We start from the raw sequence: 26,767 nt of genomic DNA, 5'->3' as shown, positions 1-26,767 counted from the left end.
GTCTGTTGGTTCAAGGTTGTCTGAAGGTGGGTTTGCTTGTGGTTTCCTGAAGCATTGGGGGGGGGGGCGGGGAGGGCAGGGAGGGCACTCAGACTGGGTCTTGCGTACGCAAAGGAACGTGGACTTGTAGAGACCTACCCTGAAAGGCCCGGTGACCTACAGCTGACCCACCAGCACGGCAAAGTAGAAGCCAGACCACTACCCAGATAAAACAGGTTAAAAGCCCCTGGAATGCAAATCAAGTATTTTTTTCTACCATAAACCGGGTTACTTGTTTCCATTCATCCTTTGCTTAGGGAGCTGACCATCCAAAATATGAGACACGTTTTAATACGCCCATTTTTATCACTGTCCCTTTTTAAACCTATGAGGGCTTTCCCATTTCTGCCCTTCTGGAAGGCGAGCGTTCAGGGCGGGCGGTGTTCCGCGTGCCCTTCATGACCAGGTCATGCTCCTGTTTCAAACGCCAGCATAAGGCCCAGCGGTAGAGGCTATCGGGGCGGACCCACTTCTCATCCCTCTGATTTTGTTCTTCATTTAGCTCAGGGTCAGCGTCCAGGAAGCTCAGCGTTGACACGGGCAAGGTGCCGCCACCCAGCCACAAAGGCCACAGCCAGCGTGGAAGCAGGTGCCCTTGAACTGTGCTTCACGGCCAACAGGACACCAACCAAGGGTAACATTTTCAAAGACCCTTCCGTCCCCAATCATTTGGTCTTCTGGTCTTCTGAAGAGAGAAGTTGGCCAAAGGTTTTTAGAGGCTTGAATAGATAATCCAAAAAAAATACTGCATTTAGGTGTCAAGAGAGCCAGCAGGTGTCTAGCCAAGAAGTCACACATTTATATGGACGATCTGGGGTCCAACACAATTAGAGTGTGGATCCCGGAAGCCTGGCCCCTGGATCTCTTTAATGTGGCCGAAAGATTTGAGTTGGGTCTCACCTGTTTCTCTTCTCCGATAAAGAGCTGGGTTCCGTATTTGCCTGTTTGGTTAAGTGGGAATGAATGAACCCTGCCAATGCCAGGCCTGGTGTGGGCTCACGGGCCAGGCTGCCTTAGAGGACCTTGGCGCAGGTGAGAGCTGGCGCTTGGTAAACAATCAGACAGATGTGACACCGAGTACCAGGTGGGGATGTGCAAAGCAGGGGCACGGTCCTGGGCTGTACGTGGGGTGGGGCTGACCTGGTCGGGGTCAGAACCGAGATGTCCGGGATCCAAAAGTGAGATCTTGGGGATCCATGGGGGGGAGTCAGCAGGAATTCCAGGCAAAGGAAAGGGGGAGTCTGGCCTGGCTGGAATTGGGGGAGCAGTTTGGTTGGGGGCCCTAGATGGTGGGAGCGGCGAGCCAGGCCCGGAGTCCCGGTCTTCAGAACGCTGAGTGCACAGGGAAGGGGTTGAGGTGGTTGATGATGGGTAGCAGGGACAGAGGGGAGAGTCACTGAGATGGGGTCCCGGACATCTTGGGGAGACAGGGTGGACCCGGTCCCACGTCTGTGGCCTTGAGAAGTGGGTGAGGGTCTGCTAGTGTGTCGTGGCCTCAAACACCAGCACAGATCAGGGTGGCAGGAGAGAACGAGGCTGAGGGTGAGAGGGACTGCGACCCAGTTGGAGACCACAGAGAGGCGATGCTCGCCAGGCAATGGAATATTTGCTCCCGGCCTGGGGAGGCTGCTGCCGTTCCAGATCACCAGGGACTTGCTGCGGGAGAGGGTGAGGGTTGTGCATGCAGGTGGGGGAGGGGGCGCAGGTGCAGACACGGGCACAGGTGTAGACACGGATGCAGGTGTAGACACGCGTGCAGATGAAGACACGGATGCAGGTGCGGACACGAGTGCAGGTGCGGACACGGGTGCAGGTGCAGAAATGGGTGCAGGTGCAGACATGGGCACAGGTGTAGACACAGATGCAGGTGTAGGCACGCGTGCAGGTGCAGACACGGGTGCAGGTGCGGACACGAGTGCAGGTGCGGACACGGGTGCAGGTGCGGACATGGGTGCAGGTGCAGACATGGGCACAGGTGTAGACACAGATGCAGGTGTAGGCACGCGTGCAGGTGCAGACACGGGTGCAGGTGCGGACACGGGCACAGGTGCGGACACGGGTGCAGGTGCAGACATGGGCGCAGGTGCAGACACGAGCACAGGTGCGGAAGTGATAGAGGCGTGGCGGTGATGCAGCTGTGGACATGAGGCAAGGTGGGAGCAGGGGTGGGTAGGAGGAGGAGAGAAGTGGAGGCGGCTGGGGGAGCGGGAACACACCAGGAGGACGAAGGCATGTAGAGCAAGCAGGAGGGGACTGGGTCAAGAGGAGGGTGACCAGTCAGTGGTGCCACGGCTGCAGAGCAGGGAGAGACCGGTGGGATGTGGTAACAGGGAGCCTCGGGGGACCTCTGTGGCGTGAGGGCAAAAGGCAGATGCAGGGGCCCGGGAGGGGGAGGAGTGAGCCCGCCGTGAACGTGATGGGAGTTTCATGGGCCAGGGAGGGTGGGCATCGCGCGGGGGTTCATTTGTCCTTAGGACACCGGATTGTGCTCAGGACCGGCAGGTGGGGGCAGGCTGGGTGCGAGCGACAGGCTGGCGGGAGGGGGAGGGGACACGAGGAGGTAGAATAGGGAGGCGGGTGGCAGGCAGAGTCCCCATGGGGGGCTCAGACCTCAGACGGGGGTGGGGGGGGACTCCTCCGGAAAACCATGGAAAGTGGTGTTTTATGACATCGTCAGTGAAAAGACAAATCTGGTCCAGACTGGCTCTGTCGTTTTTATATCTGCCCTGGGGCGCTCATTTCTCTTCTGAGCGTACCCTGCAAGAACGGCGGGCCGGCCTGTGCCTGCGGCCGGAGAAGCCGGGGAGCTGGGGGAGGACGGCCGGGACTCCGGGCCCAGCTCCAGCCCGGGTGGCGAGACGCGGGAACGTGGAGGAAGGTCCGAACAGCTCGTCGTGCCCGGTTCGGAAGAACTGCAGTCCGACCACCCGCCTGCCAAGCGCGGGGACTGGTCAGTACGAGCAGATCTCAGATACCCCGTGGGATATACTCACCCTAAACAAGTATCCGTTGCTCATCCGAAATTCAAAGTTAGCTGGGCAGCCCCTGTTTTATCTGGCAGCTCAGAAGCGAGGAATAGGCTGGCTGCTACCCAGAGGAGCATTCACACTCAAGGACTGGGGCTGGGATCCAGACATAGGGGACTTAAGAATGAGGCTGTTGGCCAAACATTTTCCGCTTGTTTTCGCCGTAAGGTTGTGTGGTTTCCGGCCACGCTCTTCAGTTCAAAGACTCTCGTAGGACAGGAATGGAGAACGTAAGAAATCGCATCCATAAGAGTTAGGTCTGTCCCCTCGTGGAACAGAACCTTTCACAGGGAAGACGGGCCCTTTTTGCTCTAACCTGGGAACCCACGTCTGCTCCCCTGAGGCCAGCGATAAAGACTGTGATGCCCACAGTGGCCCCAAGGGACAGAGGTTCACATCCTAACCCCCCCAAACCTGTGACTGTAACCTCATGTGAAACAAAGGTCTGTGACGATCTAATTAGGTTAAGGGTCTCAAGATGAGATCCCAGATTTTTCAGGCACTACATCCAGGGACAAGCGTCCTTGGAAAGAAGAGGAGAGACAGAGAGGGAGGAAGGCTGGAGTGAGGTGTCCACAAGCCCAGAGAAGCCTGGAGCCACCAGCAGGAAGAGGCAGGAGAACATCTCCCCAGAACCTTCAGAGGGAGCACAAGCTCTTCTGACACCTTGAGTTAGGACTTCCGGGCCCCAGAGCTAAGAGAGAGTGAGCCTCCGTTGCTCTAAAGCCACTCAGTTTGTGGCCACCGCCGCAGCAGCCCCAGGACCTTTACACGGCACCTGCCAGGTACAGGCAACAGCCCGCTGGCTTGAGGAGGGCAGCCTTCCGCCTCCTGAGCCAGTCCCGTCAGGAGCCCCCGTGACGGGTGTGTGGAACCCACCAGGGGGCGCTCTGCAGCTCGGACAGGTGCAGAAGCCACTGCGCCCACTGGGCCAGGGACCACTCCCACCCCCGGCGGGGAGGGGTGCAAAACGGAGCTCAAAACCTGCCTCAGGTGGTGGGGGAGGCCACAGAGTGGGCCCAGCACACGCTGGTGCGTCCCCTGCATGGTAACACTCAGCACCCAGGCCGTGATCCCAAGAAAATCACTCTCAGATTAGAACCCAGGTTGTTGAAAAAGAATTACCGTCTTCCTGGACTGCCTCTTTTCGGACGGCCAGCTTTCTCTCGGTTCTTCTCACTTTCCCCGAGGCAGCCGGCTTTCCTGGCCCCGCGCCACACTTCGCCGAGTGTCTCTGCATGTTACTCTGTTGGAGGAATGACACGGGGTACACAGCGGGTCAGCAGCACGGACAGAATGCCATTTAGAGTCCCACGGGTAAAGTCCCAGCCATTGGAAAGCAGGGAAACATGTGCCTGGTATATTCATTCATTCATTCATTCATTCATTCATTCTTCCTTCCTTCCTTCCTTTCTTGATATTTATTTACTCTAAATTGAGAGAGTGAGCGAGTGCGTGCAAGTGGGGAGAGGAGCAGAGAGAGAGGGACAAGCAGACATGACACGGGACTCGATCCCATGACCCTGGGATCACGACCTGAGCCAAAATCAAGAGTGGGGAGCTTAACTGACTGAGCCACCAGGTGCCCAATGCCTGGTATATTCTTGTACAAAAAAGGTGGCTTTTAAAAAAGGGGACCCCTCTGTTGTGTTTCGGTCTAGCCAAAAGTGAGCTTATTTAATATATATATATGTTTATAAAATCTATATATTTATACATATATATAGAAGTCTATAAGAAGACGTTTATTCTTCCGGAATCTGTCTACTTTCCCAAGTGAGGCTTGATGTGGAACCAGAAGCTTAACAGACTGTCAGTTTTAAGAAAATCCTTCACACACCACGTGAGTTTCACCGCCCCACCAGGCTCTCTCCTGACCTACCGTGTGTGGAGTTACTGAACGTACACGCAACACTCAGAATGAAGAGGGAAGTCACGGGTTTCCCAGTCAAGACTGTTAACAGTGCATTCTCACACAGGAACACCCACAATGACGTGAGCTAGAAATCTGTCACTGTTTGGGAAGTTCGCATGGAAAGTGAGATCCTGGTGACGGGTCAGTCCACTTGCCGGTGAAATAACATTTCCCACTGAACTTCCCCTCCGGCTTCGGTGTGGTGCTCTGCCGGACTGTCCTGGTTTGTATGGGGAGAAGAGGAAGGATTCATGTGCAAGTGGAGAGGGATGGTACGGGTTACTGAAACTTCTTCCATTTTGGGTTGGGAGACGATGGCCCAAGGGTCAAATCCAGTCGGCCAACTGTTTTTGAAAAACAAGTTTTCTGGGGGTGCCTGGGTGGCTCAGTGGGTTGTGTCGCCTTTGGCTCAGGTCACGATCCCGGAGTCCTGGGATCAAGTCCCGAATCGGGCTCCCTGCTCTGCGGGGAGCCTGCTTCTCCCTCTGCCTCTGCTGCTCCCCCGGCTTGTGCTCTCTTTCTCACTCTCTTGCTCTCAGATAAATAAATACATGTATGTATGAAATTTTCTGGAACACTGCCATGTCTATTCGTTTATGAATTGTCCATCTGTGGATGCTTTTCCGTTACAGTGGTAGCTGGGTCAGAAACTGGTTTGCGAAGCTGAAAACATTACTTCCTGGCCCCTATAGGAGAAAGTTTGCCAGTCCCTGACTTAGATGCTGATTCTGCACAAACGAAGCCTTCTGGGACCAAGGATTCTTTGGAGGATATGACGATCGCAGTGTCCTCTTCCCAGCAAAGCCTGTACTTGTGCCCACAAACACACAGTCTCCCTCCCAATTCATGAAGCTCATGGCTAGTGGCTCTGGACGTCGGCTTTGGAGTAATGAACAACCAAAAACACACCCAGCCTTTGCAAAGTAAGTGCATTAAGATTTTAAGTAAATGGAGAGGACAACGAGATTATTTAGGACTCGGGGCAGAGTGACAGGACAGACAGCCGTGTCAGAGGACTGTTTCTCAAGAGAGGAGGGACCCGGCATTCGGAGTCCAGAGCTGGGGTCCTCACTGGGGAGGAAGGACGCCCACAGCTCTATGACATATTCTGGTGTGGAAACCACTGCGTGATGAAGAGTGGCAGCCGGTGGACGATGTACTTGCTAAAAATTAAATTGGATTCAAGTATCCAGATATGCACATATTTCTTTATTTTTAAAGACCTCATATTTTAGGGCAGTTTTAGGTTAAGAGCATAATTGAGAGGGAGACATAATAAGATTTCCCTTATGCTCCCTGCCCCCCCCCCAGCCTCCCCCATGATCCGCACCCCCACCAGAATGGGGGGTACTTTTGTTACAACCGATGAACCTACATGCACACAGCACAGTCACCCAAAGCCCGCGGTTTACACCGGGGTTCACTCTTGGTGTCGTTCGTTCCGTGGGTGCGGAAAATGTACGATGACCATATCCATCATTCTGCAGTCACACAGATTAGCTTCACTGCCCTCAAACTCCCCCGTGTTCCGCTTCTTTATCCCTTCTTCCCAACCTGTGGAAACCACCGTCTTGTTACTGTGTCCGTTCTGCCTTTTCCAGAATGCCCTACGGTTGGAACCGTATAGTGCGAGCCCTTTTCCCTTAGTAGTAAGCATTTAAGGTTTCTCTATGTCTGCACGGCTTGATGGCTCATTTCTTCGCAGCCCTGAATACTCTTCCATTGTCTGGATGGACCCGTTTATCCACTCACCTGCTGAAGACCGTCCTGGTTGCTTCCAAGTTTGGGCGATTATGACTAAAGTGGCTATAGACATCCGGGAACAAGTGTTTATGGGGATGTAAGTTTTCTACTCCTTTGGGTGAACAGGAGTGTGACTGCTGCACCGTATGGTAAGAGTATATTAAGTTTTATAAGAAATCACCAAACTGTCTTCCAACGTGGCTGCGCCATTTTGCACGCCCACCGGCAACGCCCACGCACACCTGCTGCTCCCCGTGCTGGGCGGCGGCTGGTGTCCTCAACGCTCTGGATTTGGGCCATTTTTGATAGGTGTGTGGTGAGGTCTTGTTTTACGTGCGTTTCCGGATGACATATGACATGGAACACGTCTCATGCACTTACTTCACACCCATACATCTTTGGTGAAGGGTCTGTAAAAGTACTTGCCCCTTTTTTAATCGGGTTGTGTGTTTTCTTAGGGTTGTGTTTTAAGAGTTCTTTGTGCATTCTGGATCCCCGTCCTGTATCAGATGTGAGCTTTGCACATCTTTCCTCCCCGTCTGGGGCTGGTCGTCTTAAGTCAGAGGTCGTGCGTCTCAGTGAAGGCCGGTTTCCGGAAGATTTCTGTCGTGGACGGCGCCTTTGGTGTTGTCTCTGAAAAGTCCCCGCCCTACCCTCGATTTTCTCTTGTTATCTTCAGGAGTTTCACAGTTTTGCATTTGACATTTCGGTCTGTGATCCATTTTGAATTAATTTTAGGGAAGGGTGTCAGGTCTCCTTCTGGATTTTTTTTCATGCGGATTTGAGTTCTTCCTGCACCATCCCCTGAAAAGATGGTATTTTCTCCACGGCACTGTCTTTGCTCCTTTGTCAGACATCAGCGGACGGGAGGTGTGGGTCTGTGTCTGGGCTCTCTGTCCCCCAGACATGTGTGTCTGTTCTGTCACCGCACACAGTGCCGTGATCACTCCGGCTTCACGGTGATCTCGAAGGCAGGCAGATCTGTCCTGCAGTTTTGTTCCCCTTCGGTACTGCGTTGGTGATGCTCGTTTTTTTGTCTCCCCACGTAACTCTAAAACCATTCTGTTGGTATTGGCAAAATAATGTGCTAGGATTTTTTTTTAATTTATTTATTTTAGGTGGGCACGGGAGGGGCGGGGGGGGGGAGACTCTCAAGCAGGCTCCCTGCTGAGCGCGGATTCCTGTGACCCTGAGACCACGACCGGAGCAGACGTCAAGAGCCGCTCACCCAACTGAGCCACTGGGCATCCCTAATGCGTGGGGGTTTTGAAAGGAATCGCATGAATCTGTAGATCAAGTTCTAAAGGACCAACACTTCGACATTGTTTTCTTATCCATGAACATGGACCGTTCTCCATTTATAAGGTCTTCCTTTGATCTCATTCATCAGAGCATTTTTCTTTTCCATTGTAGCAATTCTTCGTGGTTCTTTCATAGAATTTCTCTCTCTCTGCTCACCTCTCGTTGCTCACCCGGTCTCGTGTGCTGTCGACTTTATCCATGAGCGGCCTCGGCGTGTTGATCAGGGCTGTTTTAAATTCCGGGTGGTTCCGATGCCCCTGCCATGCCCGGTTTTGCTGTTCTGTCTCTCCAGATCGTGACTTTTCTTCTGGGATGCCTTGTAATGCTTTCCTGATAGCTGGACTTGACGTCTCAGGGGAAAGGAGCTGCTGTAAACAGGGCTTTGGTAAGCGGAGGGGAGGTGGGGGGAGGGGGCGTGTTCTGTAGCCCGTGAGTGGGTCTCACTGTGTCCGTGAACCGTGCCTCCGGACCATGAACCTCACAAGAGTTTCTTGGCTTTATTTTCCACCTCAGGTGCGACCCGATGGCTCTCGTGGGCTGGCGTCGGGGGTCTCCCTTACGCTGGGGCACTTAGCTCTGATGATATCCCAGCGGGTTAGGCTCTGGTGAGCTGGTTTTCCCAGAGGGAGACCTTGGTAAGGAGAGCAGAATGTTCTGGGGTGATTCAAATCCCTTCCTCCCCTTCCTCCTGCTGGAAGGAAGCAGAAGGGGATTCTTTTTCTGATGTTCACTGCGGGAGCCTGGTCGGGCTCCTGGTGATAAAACTCTCAGGACTGTGGGGCCCCTGTGAGTGGGGCTGCAGTTTCTAACTCTCAGATAGTCCCCCTGTGCCCCCAGCAAGTCCTCAATCACTGTTCAGGTCTCCCCGCCCCTGCGCTGGTTCCCGTGAAGGCCTCTGCCCGAGAGTCTCCGCTCTGGGCGGCCTCAACTGTGTTCACCTGTCCGTCTCCATTCTCGGGGCCAGCGCTTGGCCCCGTGTCCTCCCCTCTCCTACAGATCCTACAAGAGTTGATTTTTCAATCTATTCAGGTGTTTACTTTTGTCAGGACAGAGTGGGAACTTCCAAATGGAACCAAAAATGGATTAATTTTTTTAACAGTTTTATTGAGATTTAATTCATATACTGTACAAATCATCTACTTAAATCGTGTAACTCAGTGGTTTATTCCTAGCATTGTAAAACCATCACCACCATCAATCTGAGAACATTTCCGAAAGAAACCCTAAGCCCTTGGGGTCACTCTCCATGTTCCCTCCCCCAGCCCCTGGAAACCACTAAGCTATTTTCTGTCTCTGAATATTCTGGACATTTTCTAGAAAGGGAATCATAGAATATATGGCTTCTTTTAAGGTTCACCACGTTGTCACGTGCATACATACCTCATTCCTTTTCATGGCTGCATAATATTCTGCTGTGTGGATGTACAGTGTTCTGTCCATTCATCAGTTGATGCACATGCCGGTAGTTTCCACTTTTTGGGGTTGTTTGTGAATGATACGGCTATGAATTTTGTGTACAAGTTTCTGCGTGGTCCTGTGTTTTCAGTTCTTTCGAGCATACGCTTAGGAGTGGAATGGCTGAATCGTATGCTAACTTTATGTTTCACTTTTTGGGAAACAGCGACTGTCTTCCAAGGTGACGTCACCATTTCAAATCCCACTGGGGCTATAAGAGGGATCCGATTTTTTCACACCTTTTGTCATTTGTCTCCTTTGACTGTAGCCAGCGTCAAGGCCGGCCGTAAGTGTTCCCACTGTGATTCTGCTTTGCATTTCCCAAGCAATGAACAATGCTAAGCATCATTTCACGCGCTCAAGGGCCATTTGTAGGTCTTGTTTGAAGAAATGTCTGTTTAGACCCTTTGCTCATTTTTCACTGGGTATTTGTCTCTTCATCTTTAAGCTGTAAGAGGTCTTATATGTAGGCACACCTCAGTTTACCATACTCTGCTTTACTGCACTTTTAGGAACTGCATTTTTTTTATAAGTGGAAAGTCCGTAGCAGTCTTGCACCGAGCAAGTCTACTGATGCTGTTTACACTTCAGTGATTCTTGCGATATTTCAAAATTTTCATCGTTATTGTGTTTGTTATGGTGATCTGGGATCAGTGATTACAACTTGCCGAAAGCCTGAAGGATGGTTCGCATTTTTTAGCTGTAAAGTATTTTTAAATTAAGGTCTATGCTTTTTTTTTTAAGACGTAATGCCACTGCATACTTAACAGACCACAGCATAGCGCCAACTTTCACATGCAACGGGAAAGCAAACATTCCTTCGGCTCACTTTATCATGACAAGTGCGCTACCGTGGAACCGAAGCCCACCCTGTCTCCAAGGCACGTGCGTATTCTAGAAGCAAGTCCAGATGCACTTTCTTGAACGCAAGAAGAATTTTCAAAACTTCTGATTGTATATTCTGAGGAATTCTATGAGGCGGATTCATTCTTTCTCTGTTTCCTGGTTCTTCACACTGAAGGGCAGAATCTTTACAATGCTGAATCTTTACAATGCTACCTCGGTATGAACACGGCTATGTTTGGAGTGTTGCCACTACTTGTATTTGAAACTTTGAGCTTGAGTATTAACGCTCCGGAATTACCCAGAAAAACACAAAGGGAAAAGATAAAGCTTTTTCCCCATGAACAGGGTCAACTTCAGATAATTCAAACACTTTTACAGAAGCTAGCCGGGAGCACGTACATTGTCTAAGGATCTGGTTCATCATCTGTGCTGGTTTTTCAAAGGCCACAAATTCTTCCACACTCTTCCTTTCAAAAAGGAACCCCATCCCCCACTCTTGAACGTGGGCTAGACTTACTGATTTGTTTCTAATGAATACAAGTAATGGGTCACTTCTAAAACTAGCTGACAAAGGGCCCAGTGGCTTCCCCCTTGCTCTGGGTGGTGAGGAACAGCCCAATGGAGAGGTCCATGTGGTGAGGAACTAAGCCTCCTACCAACCGCCATGGGAGGCCGCCATTTTGGAAGTGGAGCCTCCAGGCCCGCCAGGCCTTGGATGACGCGGCCTCCAGTGGACAATAACCAGACTGTAACCTCATGTGAGATGCTGAGCCAGACCCACCCAACCAAGCCCCTCTCGAATTCCTGCCCCACAGAAAATGTGTGGGAATACATGTCTGTTGCTTTTTAAGCCACTAAGTTTTGAGATAACTTGTTAGATGGTGACAGATAATGAATACAGAGCCTAAAAAACAAATAAATAACATGGAAGACGAAAGGTATTTCCTTTTTTTTTTTAAAAGGTATTTCTTAACAGAGTACCAACAACACTTTTCTAAGAACGTCTCTGAGATGTGCTAAAAACTGCATTCCCTCTGTGAAGCAGCCTAAATCTAATTCACAGGAACAATGTTAAAACGTTACGCCAAAAGCAGGCGTCCTTGCAGATTCTGGGGAGTATGAGAATTCCCTAAAACGATCTGCAGGATTTTCTTTGCAGAACTGTCTTTTTTTTTTTTTTTTTTTTCTCGGAAGGGGAGACCACACTTTCATAAGATTTTCAAGAGCTCGGTGACTCCGAAAAGCTAAGAACCACTTCCCTCCGGCAGGACAGACGCTGCCTTCAGCCCTGGCAAGTTTCTATAATTGGGTTTAAACTCCCCGAGTTCCAGTGCCAGTGAAACAGAGGAACCTCTTCGAGGAGGATTTACTGGGACTTAAGTAAGCTTACCCAGCGGGAGAAGCCTTTGCCACACTTGGGGCATCCGTACACGGCCGGGATGAAATTGGCATCGTGGTATTTCTTGAAGTGGGCGTTTAGCAACTGCTTCTGCCGGAAACATTTACTGCACGAGAGGCAGGTGAATGGCTTCTCCCCCGTGTGGGTGCGGATGTGAACGGTCATATGACGTTCCTAGGAGGGAAGGCGAGGGAGACAAGCCGCTGAGCGACTCACGTAGATTTTTTCGTCCTTGACGCTATTTTATACTTTCCCTCCCTCCCCAGCGAGGAGCGTACGATGAGGAAAAGTGGCAGCGCGCACCGTCAGGGCAGCATTCCGAGAGTGGAGCACAGTCTGCCCGACCAGGAGCCAAACCTGCCCGCATCCCCACTGCCAGGCCACCAGAGAGCTCCCAGCAGGTCCCACAGCCCCTCGTGGCCTGTGATGGAACATTCCTTGGGGAGTGAAATAATAATCACTAGGACAAATCTTACTATCTATTTAAAAGCATAAAAGTGATCAAAACTGTTCTCAGTGAGGAAATAACCATAAGTTTTAACTAAGATTTACATGAGTATATAATTGGGAGAAGCAGGACACAAATACACATAAAGTCATATAAAGTCAAACAAAAGTTAAAATGCTATGGTCTCGCAGAGGAGACACATGCCCACTTCTAGGTTCCCGTCAGAAACTGAACTGTGTCTCTCCAAGGCTCTCTCTTATGCGTACTCTGTTCCCCACATGCCTTTCCTCGCACCCCCCTTCCCAGACAGTGTGGCCCCGGTGGGACGGAGCGACCCTGTCCTGGGAGGAGGGTGAGAGGAAGGGCAAATGGGGAAGACGGTCCTTTCTGTATTCCATTCCAGCCCAGCCCGCTGACCTATGTTATACTTTGAGGGGATCTTTTACCTACGTGAATGATTTTATAAAATAATGGACTGATTGGTCATCTGGCAAATCTCAGTTTATTGAGTTATGCAAAGCTTCTGACTGTTGACACATTTCATGAAACTCTATGAAGAAATGCTTCCTTAAAATCGCTCCAGTCTCGTTAGAAAAGTCTTCAGTGTTAGCAAGCTGTCAAGCTCCCGGTGGTGGAAATACAAATTTCTAATTGTGTATTTCCTCTTGACAGCTGAAATCATATCTTTGGCAACACATTTTCCTGGAAGTGACGGACTCGTTTTATTTACTTTCAGAAAAAGGGCAGAGTGTTGCCAAACGTCTGAGACGGAAGAGGCAGAGTTTGTCGCTCGTGTTTTCAAGTGGGAACAGTGGTCCAGGGAAGAAGGGGTCCAGGCTAGTCGAGCTGGCAACTCGGACAACACGCTGGGTGCTTTCCTCCCGACCGCCGCTGGGTTTCGGGAGACCGCAACGTCTCGTCAGTGCACGTATTCAGGGTCAAGGCTGAATGTGACTGTCACTGCCTCCTCCTCTCTCTCTGCCTGCCTCTCTGCCTACTTGTGATCTCTCTCTCCATCAAATAATAAATAAAATCTTAAAAAAAAACCCAGTCTTAGTAAAAATGCCCTCTGTCTTTGCTGCCAGTGCAGGACGGTGAGGAAGACAGCAGAGACCCATCCTGCTTGGTTCTCATGCAGCTCAGTGGCTTTGGTGCCATCAGGGCCATGTCAATGTAGCGAAAAGGGCAAAGACTGTGTTGGTCTTAATTAATTAGTTAATGATCATCTTGATCTTATGGCCCTGAATGGTTTCAAGGACGTGCAGGGGTCTGTAAGCCATACTTTTTTTTTTTTTTTTTTAGATTTCATTTGTTTTAGAGAGGAAAGAGAGCAAGCGAGCAAGAAAGCATGCATGGGGAGGGAGGGGCGGAGGAGGAGAGATTTCTTGAGCAAACTCCTCGCTGAGCGTGGAGCCTGACTTGGGGCTCCATCCCACGACCCTGAGACCATGACCTGAGCTGAAACCAAGAGTCGGACGCCTCACCGACTGAGCCACCCAGGCGCCCCTGTCAACCATACTTTTAAGAACCGTCGCTTTGACATGTCTCGGCCACGGCTGCTTTCTGGTTATTCTGAAAGCATGACTGTTCAGTATTTTCACTGCGACAGAGGGCCGCCTGCAACGCTCCCGTCTTGCACACACCGCGGCCTCCCTCCGCCTCCCCGAATTGCCTGGAGCCTCGTACCTGCTTGCAGGCGTAACTGCAGTGTTCACACTTGAACCTCTTCTCGTTCTTGTGAGTCTTCTGGTGCTGAATGAGGGCGTAGCGTTCATGGAAGGCTGCCGAGCAGCAGCGACACTTCATCTCCGTGGCCTTGTACGTGTGCAGGTTGCGCAGGTGGACACCTGAAACGGAAGGGCGGGCGCTGAAACCGTATGATTTCTGCTGGCTGCTCTCCCGAGCCCTGTGTCGGCGCTTCTCAGTCTCAGTGCTGCTGGCCCCGGCAGCTGGTTTCTTCTCGGGGGAGCTGTCCCGGGCACTGTGGGTTCAGCGGCGTCCCTGGCCTCCACCCAGTGGATACCAGCAGCATCCTTTTTCCCCATTTGTGACAGCCAGAAGACCTCCCGATATTGCCAACTGCCTCCCAGGGAACGAAATCCTTCCATGCCGGACGCTGCTCAGAAGACACCTCGTCCTGGCTGGTCCACGGAACACCCCTGCACTAGGCAGTGAGGTCCCGCGGAAGCGACGGCACAGCAGACCCCACGCGGTCACCGAACCAAGTGCCCCGAGAACCTGATCACGCTGTAGGCGGGTTTTCAGGATAATGTTAAGGCGGTTTTGCATAACAAAGATAGGACCTCTCTATCCTAACTTAAAAAAAAAAAATCAAGATGTTCTGTTGGAAGTCGATGCCCTATTTTCTTCCTCTGTCGTCACTGACCTAGGACGTGTGGTGAGGTCTGATTGGATGTACTTTAGAATAATGTCTACTGAACTGAGTCCCACGCATGGTGGTCTGTGGCCCTTTGGCGGAGAGGCCAAACCGCAACGGACAGCTGGAGGAGGTCCACCTGCGATGTGCTGACCCAGTCACTGGGGAGCCTGACCTCCCCGGGGGGGGCAGGCAGGAAGACTTCGGGGTTCGCAAAGCATCTCACGGGATCCGGGAGGGGCCCCTACCGAGATGAGACGTAACCTACATCATTTTGTCCTGCTGTCAAAGTCCTCTTTCCTTTCTGGGAACAGGCTTGTGGCCCTTGTGCCCTAAGAAGTCCCCCGAGGCTGTGTTTTGTGGCATGCCGGTAACTATACTAACGTTGACAGAACGTTCCCGATTTAAAAAAAAGGTTAAGGCTCCAAAATACCACCCTCACTCTTCCAGAAATGTTCTCAAACTGTGCACCTCATCTCCAGACGTTCTCCGGGCGAATCCGTGACTTGTACTTGTGCTAACATGTTCTGAGTATCACGGTGTTACACGCTTTGGCAAGAGAAGTGAGATCACGGAAAGCGGGAAGCCCAGGAGCCCCGAAAGAAAGGGGAGAGGCTCAACACTCACCGTCGCTCCCCTGCTAAATCCTGCCCGGTTTTCCGTGGGGGCAGGATCAAACCCAGACTCCTAAGTCTGGCATTCAGTGTCTCTCACGGTGCGTCCCTTTCTCACTCCGTGCTGTCTCGTGCCATGAAGAGGGCGTCCCATGTCACGACAAGGATGTCGGGGCACAGGCTGGCCCCTTTTATTGACATGAGTCCCCTAAGGGGAGGGCTGTTTGGGTTCTCCCTTTTGCAACCTCAGCTCCCGGAACGTTTTAGGGTCACAGGAGGGGTCTAAGAAAGGTCCGCACAGTATCACTCATGAGAACTTTAAGAGTCAGGCCACCTCTGGGCACCCGGGCCCCTCCTAGCTTAGGGGACCGTGGGGCAGTTCACGCTGTGTCTCTAAGCCCCTCCATCATCGAAGCCCCTCTACCGTCTCAAAGCCCCTCCACCATCTGTAAAACCAGGCTCAATGTGGAACTAAACAGTACCGGTGGAAGCCCTTCAAGAGCTAACACACGTGTGACTGACGGCTTAGCAGGTGTACCCAGAAGCGAACGGGCTTAGAGCCACGAGAAACAAGCCACGAAGTTGCACTTCTGCCATTTTGCCACTAGATGGCACCCCAGGACCGCTGGGAAAAAACCCTCTTCAGCAGCTGGACCTGCAGACCAGGAGCCTCCCTGTCCTCAGGCCCAGGCTCCACGGGTTTCCAGGCTGTGCCCCCTAAGAGCCAACCAATACCGTCCCTAAAGGAAGTTCATGAAGCCAGGCACTCACGCAGGTCACTCTTCCTTGCGATGACGGTGGCGCAGTGCGGACACTGGTACTTGGGGACGTTCTCGCTGTGCTTCTGTACGACGTGTATTTTCAAGGTGCCACTCTGGGTGAAGCGAGCGTGGCACACCTGGCATTCATACGGCTTCTCGCCTGTGACATGGACGACAAAAGTGACCCTCTGCACGGGGGCTTCGCCCAGCAAGCCGGGATCCCCTCCAGAGGTCCCTGGGGCCGAAAGCCTTTCTTTCATCCCCGAGGCCCCCGTCTCAACCCCTTCCTTGGACATTTAGCCCCACGACTGGAGCCCGAACAACATTACGTCAAGAACAGCTGTGTGGACGGGGGCTGAGACAGGCGGCTCTCCCGCCATCTGGGAGCTACTGGTCCCCGCCAGCCGCCCGTTCCCACCCTGGTCTACAGAACTGAGACATACACGTAAACACAGTCTTCGTACAAAGAATATACGTAAAGGAAGTGCTACAAATACCACCTAATCCACTAGTCCCACTTCTGGGTATTTAGTGATTTGGAAAGATACATGGCCCCCTGGGTTTCCTGCAATGTTACTGACAACAGCTCAAACACGGAAGCCGCCTGACTATCCGAGAGATGAACGGGTAAAGGAGAAGTGGCGCGCACGTGCGTGTATTTATATATAAAACGCGGTAACGCTCAGCCACCAAAAAAGAATGAGATCTTGCCATTTGCAATGACACGGGTGGACCTAGTGGGGGTCACACTAAGTGAAAAATTCAGGCAGAGAAAGACACCGTTGGGTTTCTCCTAGACATGGGCTCTACGGAACAAAATGGACAAAACAGACTCATCGATGCAGAGACCTGGGGGTGGCCAAGGAGAGCGGGTTGAGGGACCGGCCGACAGGGGAGGGGGGGTTAAGAGGTATGAAATTTCAATTATAAAATAAACAGGTCATGGGGATGAACCGCTCGGCCTGGGGCGTGTGGTCGGCGGTCCCGTATTCACGTCGTGCGTGTCAGCTTGTGCGGGGGCAGAAGGGGACTTACGAGGAGCATTGAGTAAAGTGTGTGACCGGACAGTCCCTCTGTTGCACCCCTGAAACGAGTGTGTGTGTCCACTACAGGCCCATGAAAAATAACTAAAAAGTAAAGTAAGCGCATGAGGAAACCAGCACGCTTTCCGTTCTGCCTTAAAACAGGAGGGTCAGTGAAGCAGGGGACGGAAATCCTCGACGCAGCCCCGGAGGCAGACACTGGACGGCGGTCCGCTTCCCCCCCCCGTGGACCCCCCAGGGCTAAGCGCACGCAGAGGGGCCGCTCAAGTCCCCAGAAAGGATGGAGACGCCCGCTCTGACGTCTGCGGCTCCCGCGGGCCGCCAGGAACATTCCGTCCGGGCTCCCTTGAAACGGGGACGCCGGGCCGAACCCGCTGGCGCTACCTGAGTGCGTCCTCATGTGCCTCTTCAGCTTGTAGGTGTCCTTGCTGGCGTAGCTGCACAGAAGGCACTGGAAGGGACGCTCCCCCGTGTGCGAGCGGATGTGACGCTTCAGCTTGCTGGCCTGGGAGACAAATGAGGGGGACGGGGTGGTCAACACTTACGCGTCGTGAGCGCCTCCCATGAGTCAGCGTCACAGAAGATCTGGAAATCGCTCCGACGGTAACGTCAGTGCGGCTTACACGTGCCCGACCCGGTGAACCGGTCGTGACTTTATGTCCCCCCCGGGGTGATGTTTCCCGTCTGACGTGTGCGTCTGCGGTCCTCGGTGGGCGAGGAGAGGTAATTTCGAGAAACTCTCAGACCCGACGGTACGTCACAAAGGGAAGGCCGAAGTCTGGGGTTTTCGTCTCGGAGGCAAGTTTAGATCCGCGCGCAGAGGCCGGAAGACGAATGTTCACGTAAATAACGTGGGGGCCTTGAAACAGGGTCTTTGATGGACCATAACCTCCCCGTGAACCATTTCACAGAGACGGGCTGTGTGGGCCCTAAATGGCACATGAGTATTAGTGGTTTCTTTATAAGAAGAAATTTTTTTTTTTTTTTTTTGGACAAAGATCACAAGGAGGCAGAGAGGCAGGCAGAGAGAGAGGGGGAAGCAGGCTCCCTGCTGAGCAGAGAGCCCGATGCAGGGCTGGATCCCAGGATCCCGAGATCATGACCTGAGCCGAAAGCAGAGGCTTAACCCGTGGAGCCACCCAGGTGCGCCAAGAAGAAACTTTTAAGTAAAAGGAAGCAACTTCTATTTTGATGAATTACACACCCCAAGCAATTAATTAAAAGGCAAATCGCATATTCCCTCCGGTTTAATCATTTTCTTGTCTGTTTGATCACCTTTTAGAACCGTTCTCCTGTACGCTCTTACTGCGGGCCCTTATCTGCCTTCAGCAGAACACGGGGCAATCAGCCACCCTTGGGCGGCCGCTGTCAGAGAGCTGGTGTCAGCCCTGCCTGCCATCTCGGGAAAGCTATGCCTGGTCTGGCCCCCAGTATGGGACAAGCATGCATAAGCCCGGAGAACGTTTCGAGAACCACAGAAGACTCCGAACGGAAAACAAGGTCTGAACGGAGAACTTCAGCTGAGAATTTTACAAGCAAAGTGGATGTCTTCGAGTATATGAGAAGGCAAAAGAGAAAATTTTAACAATTATAGCGGGAAAGGTCTGGTCAGTGGAGAGAGCAGCATAGGCAGCTGTGGGCAGAGATGTCCTCCGTGGCTCCCAAGGGAGCCGGGGACAAGGGGCGTTCACTAGCTTTCAGGAGTGTCGTAATCTGCCCACAGCTTGGATACATTCCTGCAGGCCCCAGTGTCAAGGGACAGTGCAGGGGGAGCTTAGGCGACTACAACGCACTCCCCCCTCCCTCCGCTCTTACAACAGAGCAGCAGGGCAGGGGCGATGGCGGTGGTGAGGGCCCCTACATCGAGGTCGACCTCTCCTCAGGCTGCGTGTGGACGAGACAAGACGGCTCTCTGCCGACACGCAAGCTTGTGCTGAGAACCCGCAGGGCACCAACAAGGGGACCATTCGAGTCTCGGAGTCTTGGATGGCTTTGTGCTTTGAAACCTTCACTGCGTGTTTCATACACAGCCACCACCTTTCACTCCGATGACAAATAATTTTTAAAAATAGTAATAGTGGGAAAAAAATTCTTGGAACCAAATCCCGACCCGGTCCGTGAGCTTCCCTCGTTTACGAAATGGGGTTGCGTCATGTATTAAATTCCAGCCCTCCCCTTTAACTCCGTTCCCCGCAAGTGTGTGATCCGTCCCCAGCTGGGCTCGGACCCAGGACCCAGCGTGCACGAACGGAGAGCCACGCAGCCCTTCACGGTTCCTCGTAGGGAACTGGCTTGGCAAAGTAAGTGTCTCAGGTGGCTGTCGACATTTGGAGCATGGCTGAGCCACCGGGAAGGTATAAATAAAATGATCTGGTTGAAAGGACCATAACACACCACCGATGTTTGAGGAAGGTGGTCTCCCTGTGCCTGAGACGGGAAATGGGCCACATCTGATTCTTCCCACAAGTTGCCTCGTATCTGCCCGGGTTCCACTGAGGAAATGCCCAAGGTTGCAGTGAAAACTCTGGTTCCGTGTTCCATTAGAGCAAATACCCTTGGATTTCGTAGAACAGAGCAAACTCCATAAAACACCAGATAGGACTTTCTAACACATTTGGGAAACATTTCTCAAGTATAAGTAATTTCATTTGTAAATTTGTACACTTTTACTGTACTTTTGTTAATCGGTAATCAAAGAAAAAAATACAATTTTCTTTCTTCTTCTTTTTTTTTTTTTTGAGAGAGAAAGAGATCACGCAGAACTCGCAAGCAGGGGATGGGTGGAGAGGGAGACAGAGATGGAGAATCTTATGCAGACTCCACACCCGGCAGGGCTCCATTGCACAACTAAGAGATCGTGACCTGAGGCAAAACCAAGAGTCAGACGCTTGATCTATGGAGGCACCCAGGTGCCCCTCCAACTTTCTATATTACACTCAAAAAATAGAATGAGTATTACTTCCTGCATAGATTTTGTATGAATAATATCTTACGGAAACTTACTTTTGTAAGAGATTCTATTAGCGTGAACTTAACTTTCATGTCCACTTCTTACTAAGAGCACCTTGAAGCTTCAAGTACGTGAATGAACTTACTTCCACGCTGGCGTACTTGCACATGGAACATTTGAAGGGCTTCTCGTGAGTGTGTTTGTAGCGTCTGTGTCGGACCAGTTCTCCGCTGGTGACAAATGCCATGTCGCAGTCGCCGCACTTGTAGGGCCTGGTTCCTGCAAAATCCCACAGTTTATCCTATTAAGCAAGACGCAACCACACTTTCTCTGAGGAACTTATAACCTATAAATTAGACTCAGTTTCAGAATGCTTTAAAAATTAAGAAGAGGCCCTTTAAATCACAAATACCCCAGACATTTAGGAGAAAAATCTTTGTAACATTTGATGTTTTTAGGCAAAACTGAAGGAAAACTAAATGTTAAACATGTTATTTTAATATGCTGATAGGTAGATTTCGCATTCATACATAAACGTTAACACTTATCCTTGACGGGAAATCTCCTTCTCCTCTGGTTTACCTGTGTGGGTATTGACATGATTCCGCAGAAGAGTGACGGTGCGGAAAGCTTTCAGACAAAGGTGACACATATGTGGCTTTTCAGTGCTGTGGGTTTTCATATGACGGTTAAAACTCGAAATTCTAGAAGAGGTGAACATGCAGCTATCACAGTGGAAGGTTCGCTTTTCTTCTGCAAGAGGAAGAAGATAAAGAGTTTATGTATTTGTAGAAATCTTCCTTGAGATGTTCAAATTTCATTGAAACACACTGAAGTAACTTGGCACATCCTTTTTTAAGCATCACGGGGTAACTCAACAAAACACATTCCATGCAAACGGTACTCAGAAGACCTGGGACAACTCTAGTAATAGACAAAGCAACCTTAAGACAAAATCTGTTACAAGAGACAAACGAGCATATTATACAACAACAGACCCAATCCATCACAAAGGTAGAACAATTATAAACATATATGCGCCGAATAACACAACCCCCAAATACCTAAGGCAAAAATGGACAGGGCTGAGGGTAGAAAGAAGCACTTCAGTAACAGTGGGAGACTCCAACACCAGAGAAGACAATTAGAGTATCGGCAAAGGAAACAGAAGATTTAACGCTATCAGCCAGACATGACAGACATCTACAGAACACTTCACTCAACAACAGCACAGCGAACATTCTTTGCAGGTACATACAGAACATTTTTCAGGAAAAACCACAGAACAAATACTGATAAATGAAGGGTGCCTGGGTGGCTCAGTCGGTTGCACATCTGTCTGTCTTCGGCTTGGTTATGGTCTCAGGGTCCTGGGATGGAGCCCCGTGTCGGGGTCCTGGGATTGAGCCCCACCTCAGGCTCCTCACTCAGCGGGGAGTCTGTTTCGCCTTCTCCCTGCCCCCTGCTTGTGTGCTCTCTCTCTCTCTCCCTCAAATAAAATAAAATCTTTTTTAAAAAGTCAATAAATTAAAAAAGCATAGAAATCATACACTTTCTGACCACGATGACATGAAATCAAGAATCAATAAAAGAAGAAAATTTGGAAAATTCATAAACATGTGGAAATTAAACAACGCACTCAAAAATGACCAGTGGGCCAAAGGGGGCATCACAAAGTCACTGTGGAATACTCAGCCGAATGGAAGAGAAACACCACATACCAAAGCCTACAGAGTGCAGCCAAAGCAGCGCTCAGAGGCAAACTTTTAGCTGTAAACATATACACTGAAAAAGATAAAGCATTTCAAATCAATAACCTAACGTCACATCTTGAAGAACTAGCCAAATAAGAGAAATCCAAGCTGAAAGCTAGCAGCAGGAAGGAAATCATGAAGACTGGAGTGGACGTAAATGAGATAGAAAACAGGAAAACAAAAGAACCGATGACAGCAGAAGTGGGTTCATTTAAAAGATCACCACTGACAAATCCTTACCTAGACTTGCAACCAAGAAGCAAAAGAGAAAAGTCAAATAAGCAAAATCAGGAAGGGAAGTAGAGACAGGACTGTCAACTGTACGGAGGGAGCGAGGTTATAAGAGAATACTTTGAACGACTGTATGCCAATGAATCAGATAACCCAGTGAAATGGAAAATTCCTAGAAACACACAAACTACCGACATTGACTCAAGAAGAAATAGAAAATCTGAATAGATGTATATATAGCAAATAAAAAGATTGAGTCATTAATCAAAAAACTACCCACAAAGAAGTCCCCAGGACCAGAAGGCTTCATTGGAGAATTCTACCAGATGCTTAAAGAATTAACATCGATTCTTTTCAAAGTTCACACACGAAAAAGGAGGGCACTTCCTAATTCATCCCACGAGGACAGTGTTACTCAGATACTGAAGCCAAAGACACCAAAGGAAAACTATGGACCAATAAGGCTTATAAATGTAAATGGAAAAATCTCTGATAAAACACTAGTAAACCAAACCCAGCAGTTTATTAAAAGGATTATGCACCGGGACCAAGTGGAATTTTATCCCAGGAATGGAAGGATGGTTCGACACATGACAACCCATCAGCACAACACAACATATTAACAAAAAGAAGGGGAAGAAAAACACCATCATCTCAACAGATTCAGAAAAAGCACTTCGCAAATTCCAGCAGCCTTCATGATACAACACCTAACAAACTTGAAATAGAAGGTTAATGGGTTGAGTTGTGATCCCCCCCCGAAGATACACTGAAATCCTAATGGCAAATATCCATAATGGTGACCTTACTTACAAAGGGGGTCTCTGCAGATGTCATCAAGCTTATGATCATATTGGATGAGGGTGGGTATGACTGGTGCCCTTAGAAGAAGAGAAGAAACCCAGGGAGAGACACACAGGGGGAGGGAGGATTTTAAGTGACAAAAGAGGCAGAGTCAGTGACACATCTACGAGCTAAAAAAATGCCATGATTGTGACAATGCCAGAAACTAAGAGAAAGCCTGGAACACATTCCTTCCTAGAGCCTTCCAACGCCGTGATCCCGGACTTCCAGCCTTTGAGACTGTGAAGGAACACTTTCCTATCCTCTAAGCCACCCGATCCGGGGTGTTTGTGGCAGCGGTGAAAGGAAGCAAAACTGAAAAACGGGCAAAGGATTTCCATAGACCTTTCTCCAGAGAAAACCCATAATGGCCCAGAAGCGTGTGAAAATAGAACACCTTGAAGTTAACTTCTCACCGCCTTCCTATGCCACAATTAGCACCAGGGAAATGCAAATCAAAGCCACAATGGGGTCGCTCTTTATGGCCCCTAGGATGGCTCTAATTGTTTTTTTTTTAATGGGAAAGAAGTGCTGGCAAGAGTGTAGAGGCCCAGGAGCCTCCTGCACTCCTGGGGGGAGTGTAAGTCGGTGCAGCTGCTGGGGGAACCAGGAAGTCCTTAAAAACTGAAACAGAGACTGATCATATGCCGTAGCAATTCCATTCCACTCCTCCGTACATGCCCCAAAGAATAGGAAGACAGTGTGCAAACAACGCGTACGCGGTTGCTCCCAGCAGCGCTACTCACACTGGCTAAGATGCAGACACAGCCCAAATGGTGACGGATGGATGGAAGTGTACACGAAACCCGCGGTGTCCCGACGACCCACGACCACTCAGGGACAAAAGACTGAAGCGCTGGTAACGCTCAGTGAAGAGATCCGGACACAGAAGACCACGTACGTGTGTGTCGGAGACCACGTACTCTGTGTGTCCGAGACCACGTACTCTGTGTGTCCGAGACCACGTACTCTGTGTGTCGACTCCGTTTAAATGAAGCACCCAGAGATGACTGCTAAGTGGGTACACGTCTCTTACTGTTTTTCTTTAGATTCTATTTGTTGACTTATTTGAGGAGGGCATGAGCAGGCGGAAGGGGCAGAGGCAGAGGGAGAAGCAGACTCCCCACGGAGCAGGGAGCCCGACATGGGGCTCGATCCCCGCGCCCCGGGAATCATGACCTGAATCAAAGGCAGATGCTTAACCCACTGAGGGACCCAAGTGTCCCTGCGGCTCACTTTTCTCTGGGGGATGAAAAGCGACCGGAAGTATCGGGGATGGTGGCACACAACTGTGAGCAGATGAAAAATAAAACGAGCTGGGGACTGGGAACTCGGGGGTGCAATCTCTTGATTTAAATACGCACGAAGGACGATATAAATGTATATATATTACAGCAAAGACTGCACACTCGGCTGCCTACGGAAGACAGAAGCCATGAACCCGAATGAATGACTTGAACCACACGGAGGAAGAAGCAGCTGCACGACTTTCAAAACGGGAGCCCCCGCCCGGCCCCGGACACCTGTTGCTGGGAGGAAACAGCCACGTGTGGCCAGAGATGACTTTGTACAAATGAGTTAGAAACCGAGATTTGGGGAGTGAGCTCTCTTGCTTTAAATAAGAGAGAAACTAGTATTTTCTAAAAAGCTTAAAAAAGTAATTTTTGAGGGTCGTCATGCTGTGGGCTGCCGCCACGCGATCTTAGTTTAAGTACGACTTGAACTAAGCTTCAAGGTCTCTCCTAACCTGTCCCAATCTCCGTCTTGGAGCACCCACCCGTGGGGCTGCCCACGGACTGCTTCCAGCTGCCCCGGAGCGGGGATCCCCGGTCTTCATGGCTTCTGAGTCCTCTTCCCTCTCCTCACCTAAACATCCCCTCCCTACAAGGTGCCTCCGTTGCCTTCTGGACGTCACTCCTTCTTCTGGCCCCGACGCCCTTGCTCTCGCCTCCATCAGGCCCGCGCCACTACCCCCGACCTGGGGCTGCAAACTGGGGGCGGATCAGGGACCCCCTTCTCTGTGTCTATACGGAACTTTGCAGGAGCGTCTTTACTCCGCTTTAAAAACATCCACGTCCAAGACGCCAGCTCTTTTGGGACTGGATTCACAGCACGGAACATTACTTCAACATTTCTCGCATTTCCTGGCAGTCTGAAAGCAACTAAAAGTCAACCACAGAAAATCTCAACCACCACCCCGCGCCCCTCGAGAAAAACGGCGGCCCCCTCGTGTCCACCATCTCCTGGGCTACGAACTGGCCTACCCTTCGCCTTTTTGGTGTTTTTTGGCGAGTCGGCTTCGTCAGCACGTCCTTGACCGGCTGCGGGCGTATCTTCCTGCTCTTCCACGTGTAAGTTCGAGATGGTCAGCACGATTTCGTCTCCTCCTCCATCTCCCGGCGTCGCCTCCACGAGGAAGAGCTGCTCTCCCGCCTGGGGCTCGAACCCGCCTTCAGCCAGCAGCTGGTCCTCGTCCTGGCCTTTCTCAAGCTAACAAACGAAAGTGAGCCTTCAGACACACGTGCTCTCTTAAATGACATTCGATTCGACCCTCTGCCTCGATGAAACCACAGAACACAGAGAAAAACACAAGAATTAAAGCAGCACAGAAGATCATCTCTGGCCATCAAAATGCTGACGCCATAATTCTTAGGCATCCAGGGCTCGGGGAACGAAACGGAACACTGTTTTTTGAAGCCACAACGCGCCTTGTAGTGTCCTCCTTGGCGTGACTTTTTAAACTCTTAGAAAAGAACAGGAGATCTTCCAAGATTTTCCCGGGGCAGCCTTTTCACTGTGTGTACCTGAAACTGCAGTTTCTAGCTCCCTTGTCCCTACCTGACCATGCACAAAGAGCAACCAAGAAAGAAAGTTCAAGTTGTCTGAGTCCCACCCTCCACCCCCCCACCCTCCAACCTGCCACCCCCTGCCCCCCCCATAGGGTCTGTTGCTTCACACCAGCCCTACCTTCAGCAATCCAGTGCTTTCGGGCAGGCTCACCACAAACTTGCTCTCTTCGCTGGCCCCGGCCAGGCTGCCTTCCAGAACGTGCAGCTCCATGACCTGCATTTCCTGCAGCGAGTACACTTCTTCCTGGAGGCTGATGGTGACGCACGGCGGGGCCCCCTCGCCCAGCCAGAGCAGGGACTGCGGCCCCCCGCCCGCCTGCTGGACGGTCACCTGCACATCGTCCTGGGGCTGTGGGCTGAGCCAGCTGACGTCTTCGGAGAAGTGCACCGTCTGCAGGGTCAGGATGTGCTTCTCGCTCTCCTCCGTAGTAAGCAGCGGCTCCTGCTCGCGCTCTGGCCCCTTGGCCTGGAGGGGTCCGTAGGGGCACAGGGCCTGCCCATCTCCGGGCCCCGGGAGCTCCCTCCCTCTGCACGCTCGGTCTTCCTCCTCCTCTAATAGGACTTCTGGGACCAGCTCCGGTGCTTTGATTTTGGTAAACTGCTCAGAAGGGACAGAGATCTCAGTCCCTGCCATGGTGACGTGGCCTGTGTGAGAAACCAGAGAGCAGTCCCAGTAGGGCCCAGTGGGGTCGGACCAAGACATGACAAGGTCCTGGCCTCCCAGGAGTCGGTTCCGTCTAGGCCTAGAAGGAACAGAGCCTAAACAGAGTTTAGGGGAAGGCAGAAGTTAGTCCGGAAGATTCTAGAACTACTAAGTGTGGGCCTGAGTACGCTTTTGGCAAATGCACATTTCAGGCTTAGCAAGGTGGGGCGCCAGCGGCGTCTGGGCGGGTGCACAAGGCTGGGCCAAGGAAGCTCGGGCCTGAGTGGGCTTTGAGCAAATGCACATGCTAGGACCAGGACTAGCAAGGTGGAGACTGGGCAAACTTTCCACCATGACACAGCTCCAGACTGAGCACCGTCTGCGCCACGCGGCGGGTGAGCCTACAGCCTCCTGCTCGTGCAAACTTAGCCGAGCAGGCTTCAGCCCCGGCACGCCCACCCTCTGGGCCTGGGGGCGCCCCCACTCCCAGTCCCTCCCTGACCCCATTCCTCCCCACCAAGCCCGGGGG

The 26,767-nt window shown here is 51.3% G+C and overlaps 1 protein-coding gene across 1 annotated transcript; it reads right to left on the bottom strand.

Moving 5' to 3' along the window:
- Positions 1–1,551: 1,551 nt before the first annotated feature.
- On the bottom strand, positions 1,552–26,229 carry CTCFL (CCCTC-binding factor like; the record flags this gene model as incomplete). The annotated part of the gene is made up of 12 exons (XM_080814728.1): positions 1,552–2,235; positions 2,796–2,970; positions 3,844–3,955; positions 4,191–4,311; positions 11,717–11,899; positions 13,860–14,020; positions 15,936–16,085; positions 17,353–17,473; positions 20,064–20,197; positions 20,501–20,671; positions 25,011–25,236; positions 25,714–26,229. The coding sequence occupies 12 exons, from the start codon at positions 26,227–26,229 to the stop codon at positions 1,552–1,554; spliced, it is 2,754 nt and encodes a 917-aa protein (XP_080670854.1).
- Between the last annotated feature and the right edge of the window lie 538 nt (positions 26,230–26,767).

This window comes from Martes martes, assembly GCF_963455335.1.
Source record: "Martes martes genome assembly, chromosome: 9".
NCBI lineage: Eukaryota > Metazoa > Chordata > Mammalia > Carnivora > Mustelidae > Martes > Martes martes.
The sequence above is the reverse complement of the archived record's forward strand: the minus strand, read 5'-3'. Positions and strand labels throughout refer to the sequence as shown.